Genomic DNA, 16,834 nt, shown 5'->3' on the forward strand with positions numbered 1-16,834 from the left:
GAGGAATATGGTAAGACAAGCGTGGGAGAGGAGGTGACACTCAAGCAGGGCAAGGTCGGGGACCAGTCGAGCCTGAGAACAGTCCTGCTGGCCACGAAACTCTGCTGTGCTCTCAGTGCTGCAGCTGGCTCCTTTGTGGAGTTTCTTTGAAATGTAAGTTTATATAAACATGGCATATATATAATAATTCTGCCAGGTAACACGCCCTTCTTCCCTGCTAGAGAAGTTCCATGGTAGCCCAAAACTTGTGCACCAAAGGCTAGAGAAAGGTTGCGCTCAGTCCTGAGGTAGCGCAAGGCTTGTAAAGCCTGGCCTGAGCTGTGCTGAGCGAGCATGTGCTCTGATCAAATCAAAATGGTGCCCCCGGTAACGTTCCTGTGGGCTCCCTCCTGGGAAGGAGGGACAGCTGGACTCCGCTTACAAATGGGTGAAGGGCAATTAGTGGTTAAAAACATTTCTTGAAAAATTGTTGCCCAAGATCTTTTGCTTCACTGAATTCATTTTGATGGGCAAGTGCAGCAGGGAGATGTGGTGCCTGATAGTTTCCTTCTGTACAGAGCCTCAATTTTACAGCACCTTTCTCAGCTGAATCAGTAACATGTTATGGCTGACATGGGTTCCCTGCTGCCGTGTCCTCCTTGCCTGCAGTGGTACCTCTAGCTACTGTCTTTTTTTATTTAGACAAGGAATATTGGCATGTATTCTGTGGTTAACATTAACTCAGCAGAATAGAGGAACAGAAAAAAGAAAGCTTGCAGAATGTTTTTGTCCATCAGCTCAAGGTGAACCGAAGCAGTTGGATACCAGTTTCTTATGGTTCCACACGAATAGCCTGGATTTGTGTCTCTTTTCCTCCAATATTTTATTGTTGTCATCTTTTGACCAAGTTTTTTTAAATGCCAATACAGATGTAAAAGATAACTTGTACTTTTTTGTGTGTGTTGTATGTTCTGTGACTAGAAATTTGAAAATAACACATGTGCAAACTGAAAAACAAAATCCTTTTATTATAACTTTAAAAACGTGGGTATTTTAAAAGGGTGTTTGTCTTGAAACCCACTAACCACAGCCCTGCTTTGAATGCTTCTCTCAGCTTGGCAGAACAGGCCACCCGCAGCTCTCACCCAGCCTTGGCCCCCTGGGCATTAATTGCTGCTTCTCCTTGTCCCTGTTTTGCTTTCTAGCAGTTGAAGAGTCGGCCAACCTGCCCCCTTCGCCGCCTCCATCGCCGGCTGCCGAGCAGACAGGACCTCTGGAGGAAGGTAAGGGCCTCCCAGGCGCTGCAGCGTGAGGCAGGAGCCCCGTGGATGTGGGAGTCAGAAAATGGAGAGACTTTCTGCCAGCTTCCTGCTAAAAGACAAGGCAATTCCCCGCCTGCATGGGGGAGGTAGAAGCATATGCACGTGCACAGAGGCAACGGGCAAGGTGTGCTAAGTCTATCCACATGAAAGAAAAGCGATGGTGATGGTAGCCTTTTTGTCTGTCACACACAATGATCTACGATGTCTGCTGTCTCAACATGGTCTCCAGAACTGTGATTTCATATGGGTCTTTTTTTTTTTTTTTTTTTTTTCCCCTTAGGCTTTGATTATTTTTGTTTTTAGTCACCACTAACTTCATTTTGGAACCTTAAATGCATGCGAGTGAGGAGATTCAGAGAGGCAGCATTTCTGTGTCTTTGACTTCTGATTTATGCTGCAGTGCCCATGTGTGTTGGAGGTCCTGCTCCTGAGTGCACAAGTCCACTGTGGTCCCACTAAGTACATTTCTACTCAGTTCTGCACAATGTCAGTAACTCATGATCTCTGCATTTACCTTCTGCTAAACTCCCCATCTAGCAAAGGACTTAAGTTCTGACTTTAAGCAGATGCCTAAATTCCAGTGAAATTACAGTCTCAGTGGCTAGCATGTCTGTTAGTGCTATGTTCAGCCAAGTAGACCACTCCATCAGGGCCAGCAATATAAGGAGACATAGCAATATATTTAGACAGAGTTACATCTTAGGACATGGGGAACAAACTTGATACTCCCAGCCCCCAGGACTGGCAGTGAGCTCAGACCTGTGCAGAGCACTTTTAGGTGTTAATTGCTACCGTTTGGGATTTTCTTTTATCTTTTTTTTTTTTTTTAAGTGCATGGAAATAAGTTCTTACTGTCTCTTGAACAAACTTTGTTGATATTTTGATATTTTAAGACAATTCTCCATTAGTTTTCCAACTGGATAGTTCCTATTTCACATGCTTACATTGTCTGACTCTCACTTTACCAGGACACTCTGCAATTGGGCATGTCCCATCCTCTGGTCATTTCTGAGATAATGCAGTTACAGCCTGGGTTAGCCATTTGGCAGGCCACTGTACTGGAAATACCTACAGGATCTAGCTAGTAACCAGTATATAAAAATTGAGTTTGTTTTCCCCACCTAAAAAAAATCTGCCTATTGAGGTTGAAAAATTAGTATAAAAGTTCCTCAACACATCACCCTGAGATAATAGCAATCGAACTATTAACTGAAAAAAAGACTAGGAGGGTGTTAGGAAAGGCTTTTAGAATAGTTACCAGGGTTTCACCACTTTTTGTGTGTGAGTGTAGTTCACTTGCCTAGTTCAGTGTGTGCTTTAGGGTTTTTTCTCAGTGCAATAAAGGGCCTGTTCATCTGCTTCAGGCAAATGTCGAGGTTCTTCCATTGCTCTGAGTTTAGGATTAGCTTTGCATAACTGTTTCTACTGGCAACGTTATTTGCATGTATTTCAGGATTTTATAAAGTAACCATATTGATTAATTGACAAGAGGTTATAGATGGACTGCTTAGCAAATGGAGTCTACCTTGCTAGTTGTATTAACACAAGAAAGGAGCAAAAACCCTCTACAATTCTAGGTTATTGTGAGCTACTGGACTGTGCTGTTCCCAGCTGTGCAAATGACTCAGCAAGTCACTTAACATGGTTGTTTTTCCCTTTCCTTATATTTTGGATTGAGTTAATATAATAGCACTTACCTTCCCTGCAGGGATGTTGTGAGGGCTGAAAGGTCAGTGTTTGGGAGACGTTTTGGATGATTTGCACAGTGCTGCAGCTCTTAGAAACATTCAAATTATTTCCTTTGAGGTTGGTCAAAAAGGCTTTTCCATAACAAGATTTTCATCCAACTCTTAATTTTCAGAGCAGAGGCCTGTATAAATTCCAGAAGCACAGGTTCACAGGAATACGTGCTGAGTTATTAATGCACTCAGCTGGACACTTGTTGTTTACGTCCAGCTCTGGAACTGCAGCTCCCAGTAGGGTTGGCTCATGGACAAAAGGAACTTCTTGGAGAAGTTTTTTCCCAAAGTAGCTCCTATCTTGCTCTTCCTCAAAGTAGAGGTCTTGTCAGCTCAGTCTGGGTCATGAACTAGAAAAAACAAACATTTTGTGCCCTGATCCACATTAAAAGGTATAGTCCTTAGTTTCTGGGGGCAGATTGGACTTCTGCTGACTTGACAGAAGCTGTCCCATCATTTCTATTCAAGCAAAGCTCTCATTCTTTAGAGATTGCCTCCATAGAGCATGGGCCAGTTTGTACTGTGCTTACCTGAACCTCCAGTTCGCTATACCATCTAGCTATCCATGCTTCATGCACCTTTATGTGAGTGTATCATTGTGTGTTTGTTTTTCTGCCTGGTAGAGTATAATTTATAAGTTTAACCATCTTCTGCAGTTCTTGTGCAGAAAAAAACTTAGCATTTGGTGTGTCTGTCCACCTCAGGCTTCCTTTTTCACCTACTCCACAATGTTTTCCCAGTGCTCTCGTCAGTGTATTGCGTTGCTTTGACTCCAAGAGAGACTCCCTTCAGTCACTGCAGGAAGGGAGTCACTGGCGTAGACGTGACAGAGGTGGATGTGGCCAGCCATGCAGCAAACGCAGACAGCAAAAAAAAGGTAGAAAAGGCAGAGAGGTTTGTGGGTCAAGTGTATTTCAGGAGAGAAGGGAGCCAGTGGATGTAGGTTTCTTTCTTCCATTTGGCTTCAGAAAAACTTCCAGATGAGCCTGTCCCTTTTCACTGCTCCAGGAGGTAAGATAACTAACTTGCCCTATTGAAATTATGTCATTTATTCCAACTATTGTAATATGGTTTTGCTCAGGAAAAGAGTTTTTTTTCTTAGCACTATCTAATCCTTTTATCAGTGGAATCTGGACGTGCAGGGCAGCTGGGCTGTTCTCGTTAACTTGACATTTCTTTTGTGTGCTACACTTTTTGACAATGGTCAGTACTGTCTTAATGTAAAAATGCATCTAAATGTTGCAAGATAGGGTGATGGTTTTGATGGACTGCCTTTCATTTGGAAGTAGGCATTTCAGCATAAGCTTTGTATGCCAAATTAGAACATTTTGCAAACTGAAAAGAACGAAGCGTCCTATAAAAAGATCTATTTCCAGTGAAAATTATTTCTTGAAAGGTATTTTCAAAAGCTACCCAGAAGCCAAAGTAGAATTAGCTTGTATGAAAAATGATTTTAATCTTGGACTTTAGAAAGCATTGGTTATTTTTTGTTTTTTTTTTTTACTCAGACTTTGAAATCAAAAGAACTATTAGAATCTATTAGAATGGACTAAAATAACAAAGAAAGGATTCTTCTTGTTGCAGAAATAAATGCCTATTCTGCCTTAAAATTATCCTGTTAATGAAATTATCTGTAGTTAGTTTGAAAATATCTTTATTAAAATTGATAGATAAACAATGCACATCTGTAATAGACACAGATATAACAACCTCAGCAGTACCAGACTTGACACTCCTAATTATTCTGGTCCATCACAGTAATTTGTATTGCTATTAGTATTACAGAGAAGAAGCAGGGGCCATATTTTCTTGCTTAGAATCCATTCAGAGTCTATAAAGGACTTTCCAGCCTTCAGTATGGATAATCTTCCTTTCATGGCTGGATGATATGTATTGATGCTACTAACATTATAAACAAATCTTTTCTACCTTTTTGTGGATGATTTAAGCCTGAATGGGTTGATATTACAGTATTCATTTCCCAGGAAGGTGTCTCTTTTCAAGATGCAGAGGTTGTTTTGTTACTGTGTGCTATAGAAGGCAACTTAAAACTTACAGTCATTTGTCAGGAAGAAGCTGGGAGCTCTTTTAGTTGGAAGTGGTTTGGTCACAATATGTGGTGAGATGAAATGGATGGATAAAATCTGCTTTCTGAGACATAGTAGTTCATAGGATCTGAGGGGGAAATTTTAAAGCCTCGAAGCCCTGAAGTTGCACTTGCCCAGACAGGGCCACTCAACACAAACTGTTTTTTGGAACCCCTAGCAAATAGAATGGGCTACCTCCTATGGGCAGCAAGAAGGTACCTCATGAATATAAGGTTTGCCCAGCCGCTAGTTTTTACACACATGGAGTATACTTAAACCTACTTTCTCTAGTACCAGATGTTTAGTTTTTCATAGCTTCATTCATGGTCAGATGGCATTGTTGCCTGCACAGACTCAGGCTCCTCTATAGATCCATGTGGGCCAGGTGATGGACCAGGCACTCGTGTTGTATGGGGTTATTTCTTTGTCTTGTGAAAACAAGGCCAGCCTCCCCCTCCGTCTAGCTGTCAGGAGCAGCTCTGGCGCTGGGCTGATTAGGTGATTATCTGTGATGCTGCAGTGCCGGGTGAATAAAGCCGTCATGCCAGAGCACTGGCACATTCCTAGACAGGAGCGAGTCCAGCCACGGCAACGTGGCACAACACTGTGAAATGGTGGGACGAACAGAGACTGCTGTGAGCAGCTTCATGGGGCCTTTAGCAGGAAAAAAGGCAATCAGCCACCTAGGGAAGGGTTTCTTTTTGTTTAAATGTTACTTAATTATAGGGAAAGGAAGAAATTGCAGAAGTTCAAAATGGATATAAATAAGGAATAAAACCTTGTTGACTAAAGTGTAAGCTGGTTTGTTTTTAATTAAAGGATTTTTATTTTAATTTACACTTTCAAGTACTTCACCTAAAGATGAAGGGTACAGTTGTGTTGGGACATTTCAGGGGTTTGTGAAGTCAGTCCAACTATATAATTTGGATGCAAATCAGTACAAGTTGCGATGTGGTTTGTCTGTAATACGTATCTCTCTAAATGAGTGTATAATTTTGAACTTCTCTTATTCTGATGATTGTTTTCCAATGTCCATAAACAGCATGGGAAACACCACATGCATGTTCTATGTGTTCAAATGTGTAGAAACCCCATTTCTCCATGCGACAGTAGCTGGTAGCCTGGTTGGCTTCATCCGCTCCGTCGTGTGCCACAGCTGCTCGTGCTGCATGCTGCCACCCCGTCCTGTCTTCTCTTTGTCTGTCCTGCAGTTTTTGTCTGTCTGTGTGTGTCTATTTGTAGATGCAGGGGCGGAGGATAAGGTGGGACCGCTGCGCCGTGGCCGCGCTGCCGGCGGCGAGTGGCGTCAGCACCTGGCCCCCTCCATCTCAGTGTCTGTGCCCGATGATGAGCCCTACAATTCGGATGAGGAGTACTATGACCACCCTTTGTTCAGCTCCGAGTGGACTGGCTCTAGTACACATCCCAGTGCCACAGTGAAGAGCGCAGAGGTCTTGTTGGGCCATGATGAAGGTGAACTGAGCATGGTCCCATTTTGTTCCTCGTCCCCTCTGTCCAGCCACATGCCATCCATTCCATTCTATATGTGCCCGGGAGTGCTGCTTTCTGGGGAGGGACCTAGTTGGGTTTTTTTTTCCACACATGGACATGATGTCCCTGCAAACTCTTCCTCTCAAAGTGAAGCTGCAGTGTGAGCAGAGAATGCACCTCTGGGTCAGGGAGACTAGTGCCTGCTCTAATCTGGGCTTTTGGTTCATTGGTTTAAAATGGGAATAAAAGGAACAACTGAGCAGAAGTATAAGCTAATTCTGGTCTTTCTGTCAGAGGACACTGTGCATGATAGCCCAAAAGGCTGTTATTGGAGGTAAGTTAGTGCAATGGAAAAAAAATCATGTCCACACCAAAGACAGCAGGGGAGGGTTATTAGTTCTCCTGTAGGCAGAAGAAATCAATATTTTCCTCGGAATGCAGTAGTGAATTCGAGCAATATTGGGTCATGTTTGATCTCCAGTTGTTATGTGGATGCACCCAGCTAACACTGCGTCAGCTGGCTGCAAACAGGGCAGACATTTTAATGTTTAAATGAAGGGATTCTGTTCCCCTCTTTTTGTGGCCACAGTGCATCACCAAGTATGTGGCTGTATGAGTTTGTCAGTGCAGATTGCAAAAGCGTTAAATGAGTTAGTTAAATGAGTTAATGAATAAATGAGTTAGTTAAGAGTTAAATGAGTTTAAAAAAAAGTTAAATGAGAAGTTAAAGCAGAAGTTAAGTAATGACTTAAAAGAAGTTCTGACTTCTTATCCCAGGCAGAACAGCTGATGTTTCACCTCACAGCATTTGACTGTCTCAATCTTGAGGCGCAGGAGGTAAAGTTAAAAATGACAGAATTCTCTTGAGATTCTTGTCTCAGGAAAAACAGAAGTGTTTGCCAGAAGTTACTCAGTGGGTCATTTCAAGAACTAAGAACTGAAGATTGTTAGTGGCAGGATGTCTACATGAAACTAAAGGAGACGAGCAGAGGAGGAGCCCTGCAGTAGCTGGATGCCCATAGCTCCACTTAGAACACTCCTGACTGGTTTAGTCATGAGCACCAGCCTTGTCAGTTGTATGCATTTACCTCTAGTGAAGGTGGAAAATCCCAAAGCAACATCTTTGAGGGGAAAAAAAAAAAGAAAAGGAAAAAAGCTGAATCAGTAATGAAAAGGTAGAGCATTATGATACTGCCCTTCTCACCTGTTGCCCCCGACTGAGTAGTCTGACGTAAAAGTTTCTGCTGCTCTTTTCCTTCATTATCTCATGGATAACTTACTGCCATAGCTTGGGAAAACAGGATACCACTCAGTCTGTGAGATCAAATACATATATTTTTCAGGAGAAAAATTATTAGATTATTATTTAATCTAAGGTGAGGCAGAACTAGGAGAAGCTGTATAGCAATGTGAGAAGGATGCCCAGCTCAGATCAGTCGCCTAGGCAGTTAATTGATGCTGGCCAGCAGTAGGTGTGTAGAGGATTTAAGGCGAGGGAGGTTGTCTAATGATGCTTTCCTCAGGGGCACTCTCAGACTTCATTTGATCAAAGGTGATGTTTTTGTAGCTAACTGTCCTGAAGAGATTTTACCTGTTCTTTTTCTTTTCTCTGAACCCATGCTAACTTTCAGTATCCATAGCAGTGTGTGTCTTGTATTTGTGTACCATTTTGCCTCAGTTGAATGCGTTTGCTTCTCCATTCAAGAAGTGTTTTCTGAAGCTGTAGCCAGGCCTTTACAGCTGCTGTAATGACATCTATTTACTTCATGGAAAATTCTTTTTCCATGTTTCTTTTATTTATTTATTTTTAATGTCTATCTACTCAATGTATTTATTTGAGGAGTTATAATAACTCTGAGGGAACCATTATGTTCTGTTTACATTAGTATTCAGGTTGGGCTTAATCTCCCCTTATGTTAAGCATCTCCAAGCTAGGCATCTAATTCAACCAAGTACCTGGGCCCCTCCTTGAGTCAGTGAGTAAGGACAGATCTGCAGGAGAAGGTTGATGCCCTGCTAAGACAAGTGTCTTGAGCAGACCTGCTGTTTGGCCCTCCATAGGTCTTTTCTCCACTGCTCTAGCAGGAGCCAGGACAATCCTTCACACTGGGTGCTAAGATTTGGTTATTTCCAGCTAGGTATATACTGCAATTACGTCAAAAAAAGTTTTGGAGGGTACTTAGAGATTTGGTGAGTAATTAGTGTTAACCATGTGGCACTACGTGAAGCAACTCTGCCTTAAAAATGGGATAAAATTAGAGATTTTCTTTCTGTCTTTTATTGAAAGGGATGTACATACAAAAGACCATAAAAATGGAAAAAAAGTGAAGCATATTTCTGAGTAAGAGCTTCTTATAGATGGGCACCTATTCTACTAGGCTGCATTTACAGTCTCCCTGTGTGTAAAGATCTCTGTAACACTCAGGCATCAGCCCAGTTCTAATTCTCAAACTTCTGTCTTCTGTTCATTTAAGATATAGTATCTAACATGAATTTCATTTTTATGCTTTATTAATGACGCTGTTCTCTCCATAATATCTGTGTTCCTTAAATCATTTTTAAAGGCCATAACTGACGTAGGTGGTTGGTGGGCTGTTTTTAACTAGGCCAATCTCAGGAGAAAAATCAAGCCCTTGTAAAGAGGTTTGACTCTAATGCAGAGGGGCTGGATACAGCCACTTGCAGATTGAAACCCACTTTGTTTTAAGCCTGATTCAGCAAAGTTCATTTTAAGCTGAAGGGGTCATTGGGTTGATTTTCATATGGCTACTGGTCAGCTGCTTAAGGGTTTTGCTAAATCAAAGCTTTCAGGCTTAATCCTGATTTCCTGTCAGAGGGGAAGGCTCCTGACAGAGCAGAGCAATATTTGGTCTGGGAAGCAATGGCAGGAGTTCAGTCTATAAGGAAGACTTTGCTAATTATTCTTCAGCCAGGGCAAGAGTAGAATGAGCACCACGTGGTATTAATAGACTGATCTTAGCAGCCCATAGGCTAAGTGGTGGATTTTAGAAATTCAGATAAAGGGACATTGCGCTCGCTGATATCTGTGACTTAATTGGTGGTAGTGGAGGAGGCCTTGAGGCTAGTGGGAAGAGAGGAAAGGAAATGAAGAATCTTTGTGTTACGTCTGTGAATCTCACATACAGAGTTCAAATATTGGAAAGCCTAAGGCAAAAGGGGTTTATCAACCCACTTAGCGTGGGGATTGTGGCTGGATTCTTGTGAAATAATTAGTCATCAGCTCTGCGCAAAATTTATTAAGATTATGGAAGTAGCTGAATGTTTTGCCAAATCTCAGACCCAAATGATAGACTGACTCATTAGCATTTAGCAGTCAAAATAGTCAAGGTCAATGAAATGAAGTTTATGCCTCATACTTTCCCTCATACCAATTGAATGTTCTGTGGTGGATAAAACAGCATATTTATCACAAAAAAAAAAAAAGAAAAATCAGTGAACTTTTTGAATGTAGTGATATGTATTGGTGTTGTCAGAGCCATCCATCACCCAATACCATCTCCATTTGCAACAAATATCTGACCCAGAGCCATCTTTGGGAGAGGTTAAACCTATAAAACACTTCCAGCTCTCATCTTCCAGTGTGATTCATAGGGAAAATGATGTTTTTCCTAAGGAAAATTCCATTACACAACGACTAAAATGAGTTGAATCCTTGCAGTCTTTTGAGACACTTCAATCTAAAGCGTTCAGAGCTGAAAGTGTTGTGTAAAAGTGTTTCTGTTGAGCTTTGTGCTTTGTGTTTACTGTTGGTGTTGATGTTGCCTCCTTTCTCCATCCGCAAAGAAGAAGAAGCAGTAGAGAGTCCGATGGCCACGGAAGCGAAACCTGCTGCTCTTCCTGGGAAGCAACCGGGGAAAGAGCAGGAGCTTGTTGAGCCTGCAGGGCTGGCAAAGGGCCTCAGGGAGGGCCAGCCAGGTTCTGCTTTGGAGGCCCAAGTGTCTCGCGAAGACCGAGTGCCGAGTGTGGCATCCAGCGTGGCAGCTGTGGCGGAAACGTCCCTCAAAGACACGCGCCCTTCCTTGGCTGAGGAAGGTGTGTGTCTTCGTGACGTCTGCATGTGTTTGCTGCCAATGAGTTCTCCTCCAGCTTTCTCCAGTGCTTTCCGAGCTGCTTCATTCCCCGTTCTTCCCATTTCTTGTTTATTAGTATGACTGCTCTTGTTATTATGCTTGAAGAGTGCGTAGCAGATAAAGCGATTGCATAGGTGCTGTGTGACAACATGGTTTCCCACCGCTGCGGCTGATTCCTGATTTTTATTTGCCATGATACAATATGCTTTGCAGCTAAGCTGATACCTCTGCGTAAGCCTTTTCCCCCCATCTCAGATGTGTTTGCCAGTCACATTGCTAATCTGTGTATATTTTTTTTTCTTTTTGGTGCAGAGATTCATCTGCTTTTTTTTCAAAAAGTAGATTTATTGACTTTGACTATGACATAAAGAGGCTTAAACTATAGAAATGTTTTTATTTGCAGCGTGCAGTATTTTTTTTTTTTTGTGCTTCAGTGCATTCTGGTTTAGCTTCCCTAAAGCTATTGCTTCTTATGTCATATCCTTGCCGTTCATTGCATCCACCCGCTCTCTCCTTGATCATTGCCAGAACTCTGATTTTTTGTGTGTTTTACTGTATTACAAATATTTAGTCCTACTTGAGATCCTTGCTCAGGCAAAATGCCCATCACCTCGACTGAGATACCTGCTTTCATCATGAAGTTCAAGATTGGGCTCCCAGGAAATGTTCAGATTTGCCTATTCAGGCAAATTATTTACTGCAATCAGTTGTTTGCTCTAGTAAGAACTAGTAAAGTGCTTCCAGATTGGCCTTTTAATGATACTTCAGTCATGGTGAAGACAAGGTGCAAAGACACTTGGTATTGGTGCAGCCATTCACTGCCTGACTAGGAAACACGACTTTGAGGAACCTGATATCCTGGCCTAGCTAAGAAAGGTTAAATTACTTTAGGGTAGTGTCTTTTGATGCCGCTGTCTCTGCTCACTGGCATTTCAATAAGGTGAATCTAGCTGGTTAAGTTCTGTGAAACTACTGACATCAGCTCATTGGCCATGTTTGTACATCTAACAGTTTGCAAGTAAGTCACCGGTCACCAAACTTAAAAACATAAAGGAGCAGAATTACGGAGCGGTAGCTTATTTGCTTTGACCTGCAGAGTTTAGATGGCAGTATCTTTTTTGGATAAATAATACCCTGATATGTATAAAGGATACATTACCATAGATACAGATACAGATTTGTCTCGATGTTTATTATGACAAGTTTTAGAAAACCTTTAGAACATTTTTAACAAATCACTTCAGAAAGCTCTACCATACCCTGCAGTGTGTTTTCATACGTTTTGTGTAATATACTCATATTTTTCATGCAATATTTTTCATATGACAGAACATGCTGTTAATAATTTACAGAGCATGTATTAAAATAAATTAGTTGGGTATTACTCCCTGAAATTATGTGGCTGGCTGAGAGTAGCATTTCTCATTTTCAAATAACTTAGGGCCTGACCTACAGTCATTGCGACACACCCAGTATTCTTTGACCTTAGTTAAACTGAAGATGGCTGGCCATTTTGGAAAGAAGGTCTCCACGATTTGAGACTGTTAATAGCTCCAGTGATGATTAACACATGCCAGTTTCATGACTGCAATGGGATTTTTGCTATTTTCCAAAGAGTAATTGTGAAAAGTTGCTAAAACTCAGAGTGGCCTCTTTTGACACCCATCACACCTCTTGTATGTATAGTTTCTTTAGTTTAGGGCATGTGTAAAAGACAAATTTGATACAAAAAGGTCAACTTATAAATGTGTATGTTCTAAATGTTAGCAGCACACAGAGATACTATTGATTGAGCCTAGTTTTGCAGACTTTACTACAGAGAAACTAGCATAGACTTCATAACCCAGCAGAGCATGCCAATGAAGTGAGGGTTATTATATGGTTTTACTGTTCATACAAACCATAAAGATGAGGAAGTCATATAGTCATCTCATGTCAGTAGTCGTAGATTTACATCTGTGTATAACTCCCATTTTCACTGTAAAACCTCATATATGGAGAGCCATCCAGAACTGAACACTTTAAAGCAGATTTCTAGGTGGATAGCTTTGCTGCATGCTTGCATCTTTTTCCCCTCTCCCCTCCATTATTCATACCAAGATGATGTTCTAAGCCACATGACTGCCTGCCTGTAAGTGCTTTAAATAATTACGTTGTAAAACCCAAACAACTACTTCAGATTTACTTACAGCCACGAAGATGGAAAGCCGTGTCCAGGAGGGCGCGCACCCTTTCACAGCAGAACCATTAGCCACAAAGGAATATGAATTTTGGAAAGACAGTAAGACTGGTGAGCAACCTAAACACGATGCCTTAGTTCCACAGCCAGCAAAAACAGAGGCTATAGATAAAAAGGATCCACAGAGCAAAGACAGAATGCCTTCACCTCTGTCAGACCAGATTTTAGAAACTGATGCCAAAAAGAAAGGGGAAGCCACTTCTGCAGAACCTTCTGCAAAGCCTCCTGTTTCTCAAGAACACAAAGATTTGTCATCTGAACTGCCTAAAGGGAGCAAAACAGAAGAAAGGATTGCAGATGTGCCCTTGCCAGCCAGCCAAGAAATCTCTGTGAAATTTAAAGATGACTTCAAAGATGTCCAAGAACTTGCCATCACCCACGGTGGGAATTTCTTATTGCCGTCAGAACCCAAGGCAGATGAAGCAAAAAGTGAACTTCCTTCAGACTCATCTCTCTTGGTCCTGCAGAGGCTGCCCCCTGAAGACAGTTTCAAAACAAAACAGGAACCCACTGATCAACTGCTTGCCAAAGATCTCACTAAAGAAGAGCAGATCCACAGAGACAAGACACCAACCCCGCAAGAAGTTTCAGCAGTAACTGTAGATGGACTGAAACCACCGAGCACGCAGAAGATGCCTGCCTGGGGGGAGGAAAAGGACATGACCAAGGAGGAGAGTGATGAGGAGGAAAGGTACGACTTCTATGATAAAGGGGAAGCTCGAATATTAGATGATGGCAAATTTACCACTAAACCTGAAGAGAAGACACTTTTTCCAGACAAAACAGACTTTCAAAAGGAGGGTGAAGCTAAAACGTTCCCTGATATTTTCAAAGCAGAAAAAGACATGGACCAAAGGGGGCTCCCAGCAACAACAGACACAAAGAAGGAGGTGCAGCCAACGACAGAGGTGTCCTCTGGCAAGTTAAGCCCAGAAGTGACCCTTGGAAAAACAACAGAGCACCCTGATACCACCCCGTTATCCAGAACAGCAGAGAAGGGGCCTGAGGCACCAGGTTTAACCAGTGACAAGATTCCTACTCTAGAACCTGTTCAAGCAAAAGATGTTACAAAAGACACCAGGCAGGACAAGATAAGTGTTTTGGATTCAGTTACTCACGAAATGACAACAGAAGAGGATCGATCAGGAATGTCAAAGTATTTTGAAACCTCTGCTCTGAAAGAGGAAGCAACCAAAGGAGACGTTCTGAAGCTAGGCAGTGATTACTATGAGCTAAGTGACACTAAAGAGAGTGCATATGAGCCTTATCAGGCAGATCGTCTAATACCTGAAAGCAAAGAGGAAGAGGAGGAAGAATTGCAGACAGAAGCGGATCAGCAGCAGCCTGTGCCTGCTCATGAAATAGGGTACAGTACCCTTGCTCAGAGCTTCCCACCCGACAAATCTGAGGAGCCAAGTTCCCCGACTGAAAGAATGTTCACTATTGACCCCAAGGTCTATGGAGATAAGAGAGAGCTCCATAGTAAAAATAAAGATGACCTAACTCTGAGCAGGAGTTTGGGACTTGGGGGCAGATCTGCAATTGAGCAGAGAAGTATGTCTATCAACCTGCCCATGTCCTGCCTGGATTCAATTGCTCTAGGATTTAGCTTTGGCCGTGCACACGATCTCTCTCCTCTTGCTTCAGATATTCTAACTAACACTAGTGGTAGTATGGATGAAGGTGATGACTACTTGCCGGCAACCACACCAGCATTGGAGAAGGCTCCTTGCTTCCCCATTGACAGTAGAGATGAAGATGAACACATTGAAGAGGAAAAAGCAATGCCTGAAGAAAAAGTCCAGCCCGAGACATCGGTTGAGTCACCTTTCCCAGCCAAAGACTATTACAAAAATGGTGCTGTAATGGCTCCTGATCTTCCCGAAATGTTGGACTTAGCAGGGACAAGATCTAGGTTAGCCTCTGTGAGTGCAGATGCTGAGGTGGCACAGAAGAAGCCAGTTCCCTCTGACACTGCTGCGGAAGACAGCAGCACAGCCCTGCCGCCTGTGACAGATGAAAACCACGTAACTCTGAAAGCTGAGAGTCAGCTGGAAGACTTAGGCTACTGTGTTTTCAATAAGTACACAGTCCCACTGCCTTCTCCTGTTCAAGACAGTGAGAATTTAACGGGTGAAACCTGTCCATTTTACGAAGGCACTGATGAAAAATTGCGACGTGGCGTAGCTCCTGACCTGTCTTTAATAGAAGTGAAGCTGGCAGCAGCGGAAAAATCGAAAGAAGAATTGCTCGGTGAAAAAGATTTAGGTCAGCATGCCACTGGTGAATCTGTTCTGGTGAGGGACTTTGAGCAGGAGAAAAAAGAGAAGTTGGATACAGTGCTAGAGAAAAGTGAAGATCAGGTTGATGCTAAGGAGGTATATCCCATTAAAGCTACAGACCTGGAGAAGACAAGACCTGAGGCAATCTTAGAAGTGAGAGAAGAAGGTCTGGTTGATAAAGATCATATAACTGGTGATATCATGTATGACAGACTGTTGTCCCCAGAGGTAGCAAAAGGAAAAGATGCTGTTTCTCTGTTGATTGAGAAGGAGAAGACTCTTAGTGTTGTTCCTGAAATGACTGAGATAGACATTCCAATAAAACCAGATTATAACGCTATAAAGCACGATATGGAAGTGGCTGCAAGGAGAGCAGACCAAGAATATCAGAGTCAGTTAGATGCTAAGGTTCGTGAGGTTGTTTCTCCCCCTCCAGGACAGGACAAAGCCTCTGTTCAAAGAGCAGAACCTGAACCTCAAGGGACTCAGCAGAAAGATCAGATTGTTTTGTCCAGAGAAAGCAAGGATGCAGATGTACTTTCCAAGACTGAGCCTAGTCATGTGAAGGACGCTGCAAAATTGACTGAAACAGAAATTAAGGAAAAAGTACCTAAGCCAGATCTGGTACATCAAGAGGCAGTTGATAAAGAGGAATCATATGAATCTAGTGGAGAGCATGATCAAGTCCAGGAAGGTCTGAATGGAGAATCCTTGAAATCAGAGGACATCAAAGGGGAACCTCCAAAGCCTTCTGTGTCAAAGGAAGACACTCCTGCAGAGCTACCGGCAAAGGAGCCCTCTGTGGAGCTCCCTCTTCCAAAAGCTGAGCTGCTGCAAGAAGAGGCTGCTGAGGTGCAGATGGAGAGCATACCGCAACCTACAGAGGGAATTGAAAAGATTCCAGATGCAGCTATGAAAGCCATGGAAATCCAAAAGCCACTGCCATGTGAAGTGACAGCTGAGGCCACAGAAAGGGAAGAACAGGAGGAGGAAGAGGCAGCAGGAGGACAAGAGGAAAAAGAAGAGGATAAACAGCAACTTGTAAAAGAAATGCCCTCAGAAGTAGACTTAGGGATGCCTACAGGTGAAGAAATGCCAGTCAAGGCTGGCTCAGAAGCACTGCTAGAACTGAAAGGTGTTATTGAATCCGTGGTGACAGTAGAGGATGACTTTATCACAGTTGTGCAGACAACAGTTGATGAGGGTGAATCAGCTTCCCACAGTGTGCGGTTTGCAGCTACCCAGGAAGACTTGGAAGCAGGGGACTCCCAGGCTGAGGAGGAACTGGAGATAGAGGAAGGGGCTGACATTCATGGTGAGCCCAAGGAGGGCTCCCCAGAAGCTCCTGCAACACCCGACAGAGAAGAAGTCCTGCTCACCGACTACAAGACAGAGACATGCGACGATTACAAAGATGAAACAACCATTGACGACTCCATCATGGACACGGACAGTCTCTGGGCGGATACTCAAGGTGTGCATTATCCTTTTTGTTTTGTCTGTTAAAAGTTTTTGCTCCCAATTCATAATGATCAAAAAGCAAAATTATTGTAATGGTAACAGTAATCTCAGCCTATTTGAGCACTGTGGTAAAATAGTCTGCC

At 42.7% G+C, this 16,834-nt stretch overlaps 1 protein-coding gene across 9 annotated transcripts in view; it reads left to right on the plus strand.

The window, feature by feature from the left end:
* MAP2 (microtubule associated protein 2) overlaps positions 1-16,834 on the plus strand; it is a 157,466-nt gene that overhangs the window by 116,222 nt on the left and 24,410 nt on the right. For 3 of the 9 annotated variants that reach the window (XM_026048860.1, XM_026048876.1, XM_026048867.1), the window contains exon 7: positions 1,185-1,262. In XM_026048860.1, coding sequence (XP_025904645.1) covers positions 1,185-1,262 — 78 coding nt within the window. Of the gene's footprint in view, positions 1-1,184; positions 1,263-10,422; positions 10,672-12,888; positions 16,705-16,834 lie in introns of all 9 variants that reach the window. The other 6 variants (XM_026048844.1, XM_026048883.1, XM_026048852.1 and 3 more) reach the window with 4 other exon arrangements.

This window comes from Nothoprocta perdicaria, unplaced genomic scaffold (genome assembly GCF_003342845.1).
Source record: "Nothoprocta perdicaria isolate Ctin4 unplaced genomic scaffold, notPer1 scaffold_11, whole genome shotgun sequence".
NCBI lineage: Eukaryota > Metazoa > Chordata > Aves > Tinamiformes > Tinamidae > Nothoprocta > Nothoprocta perdicaria.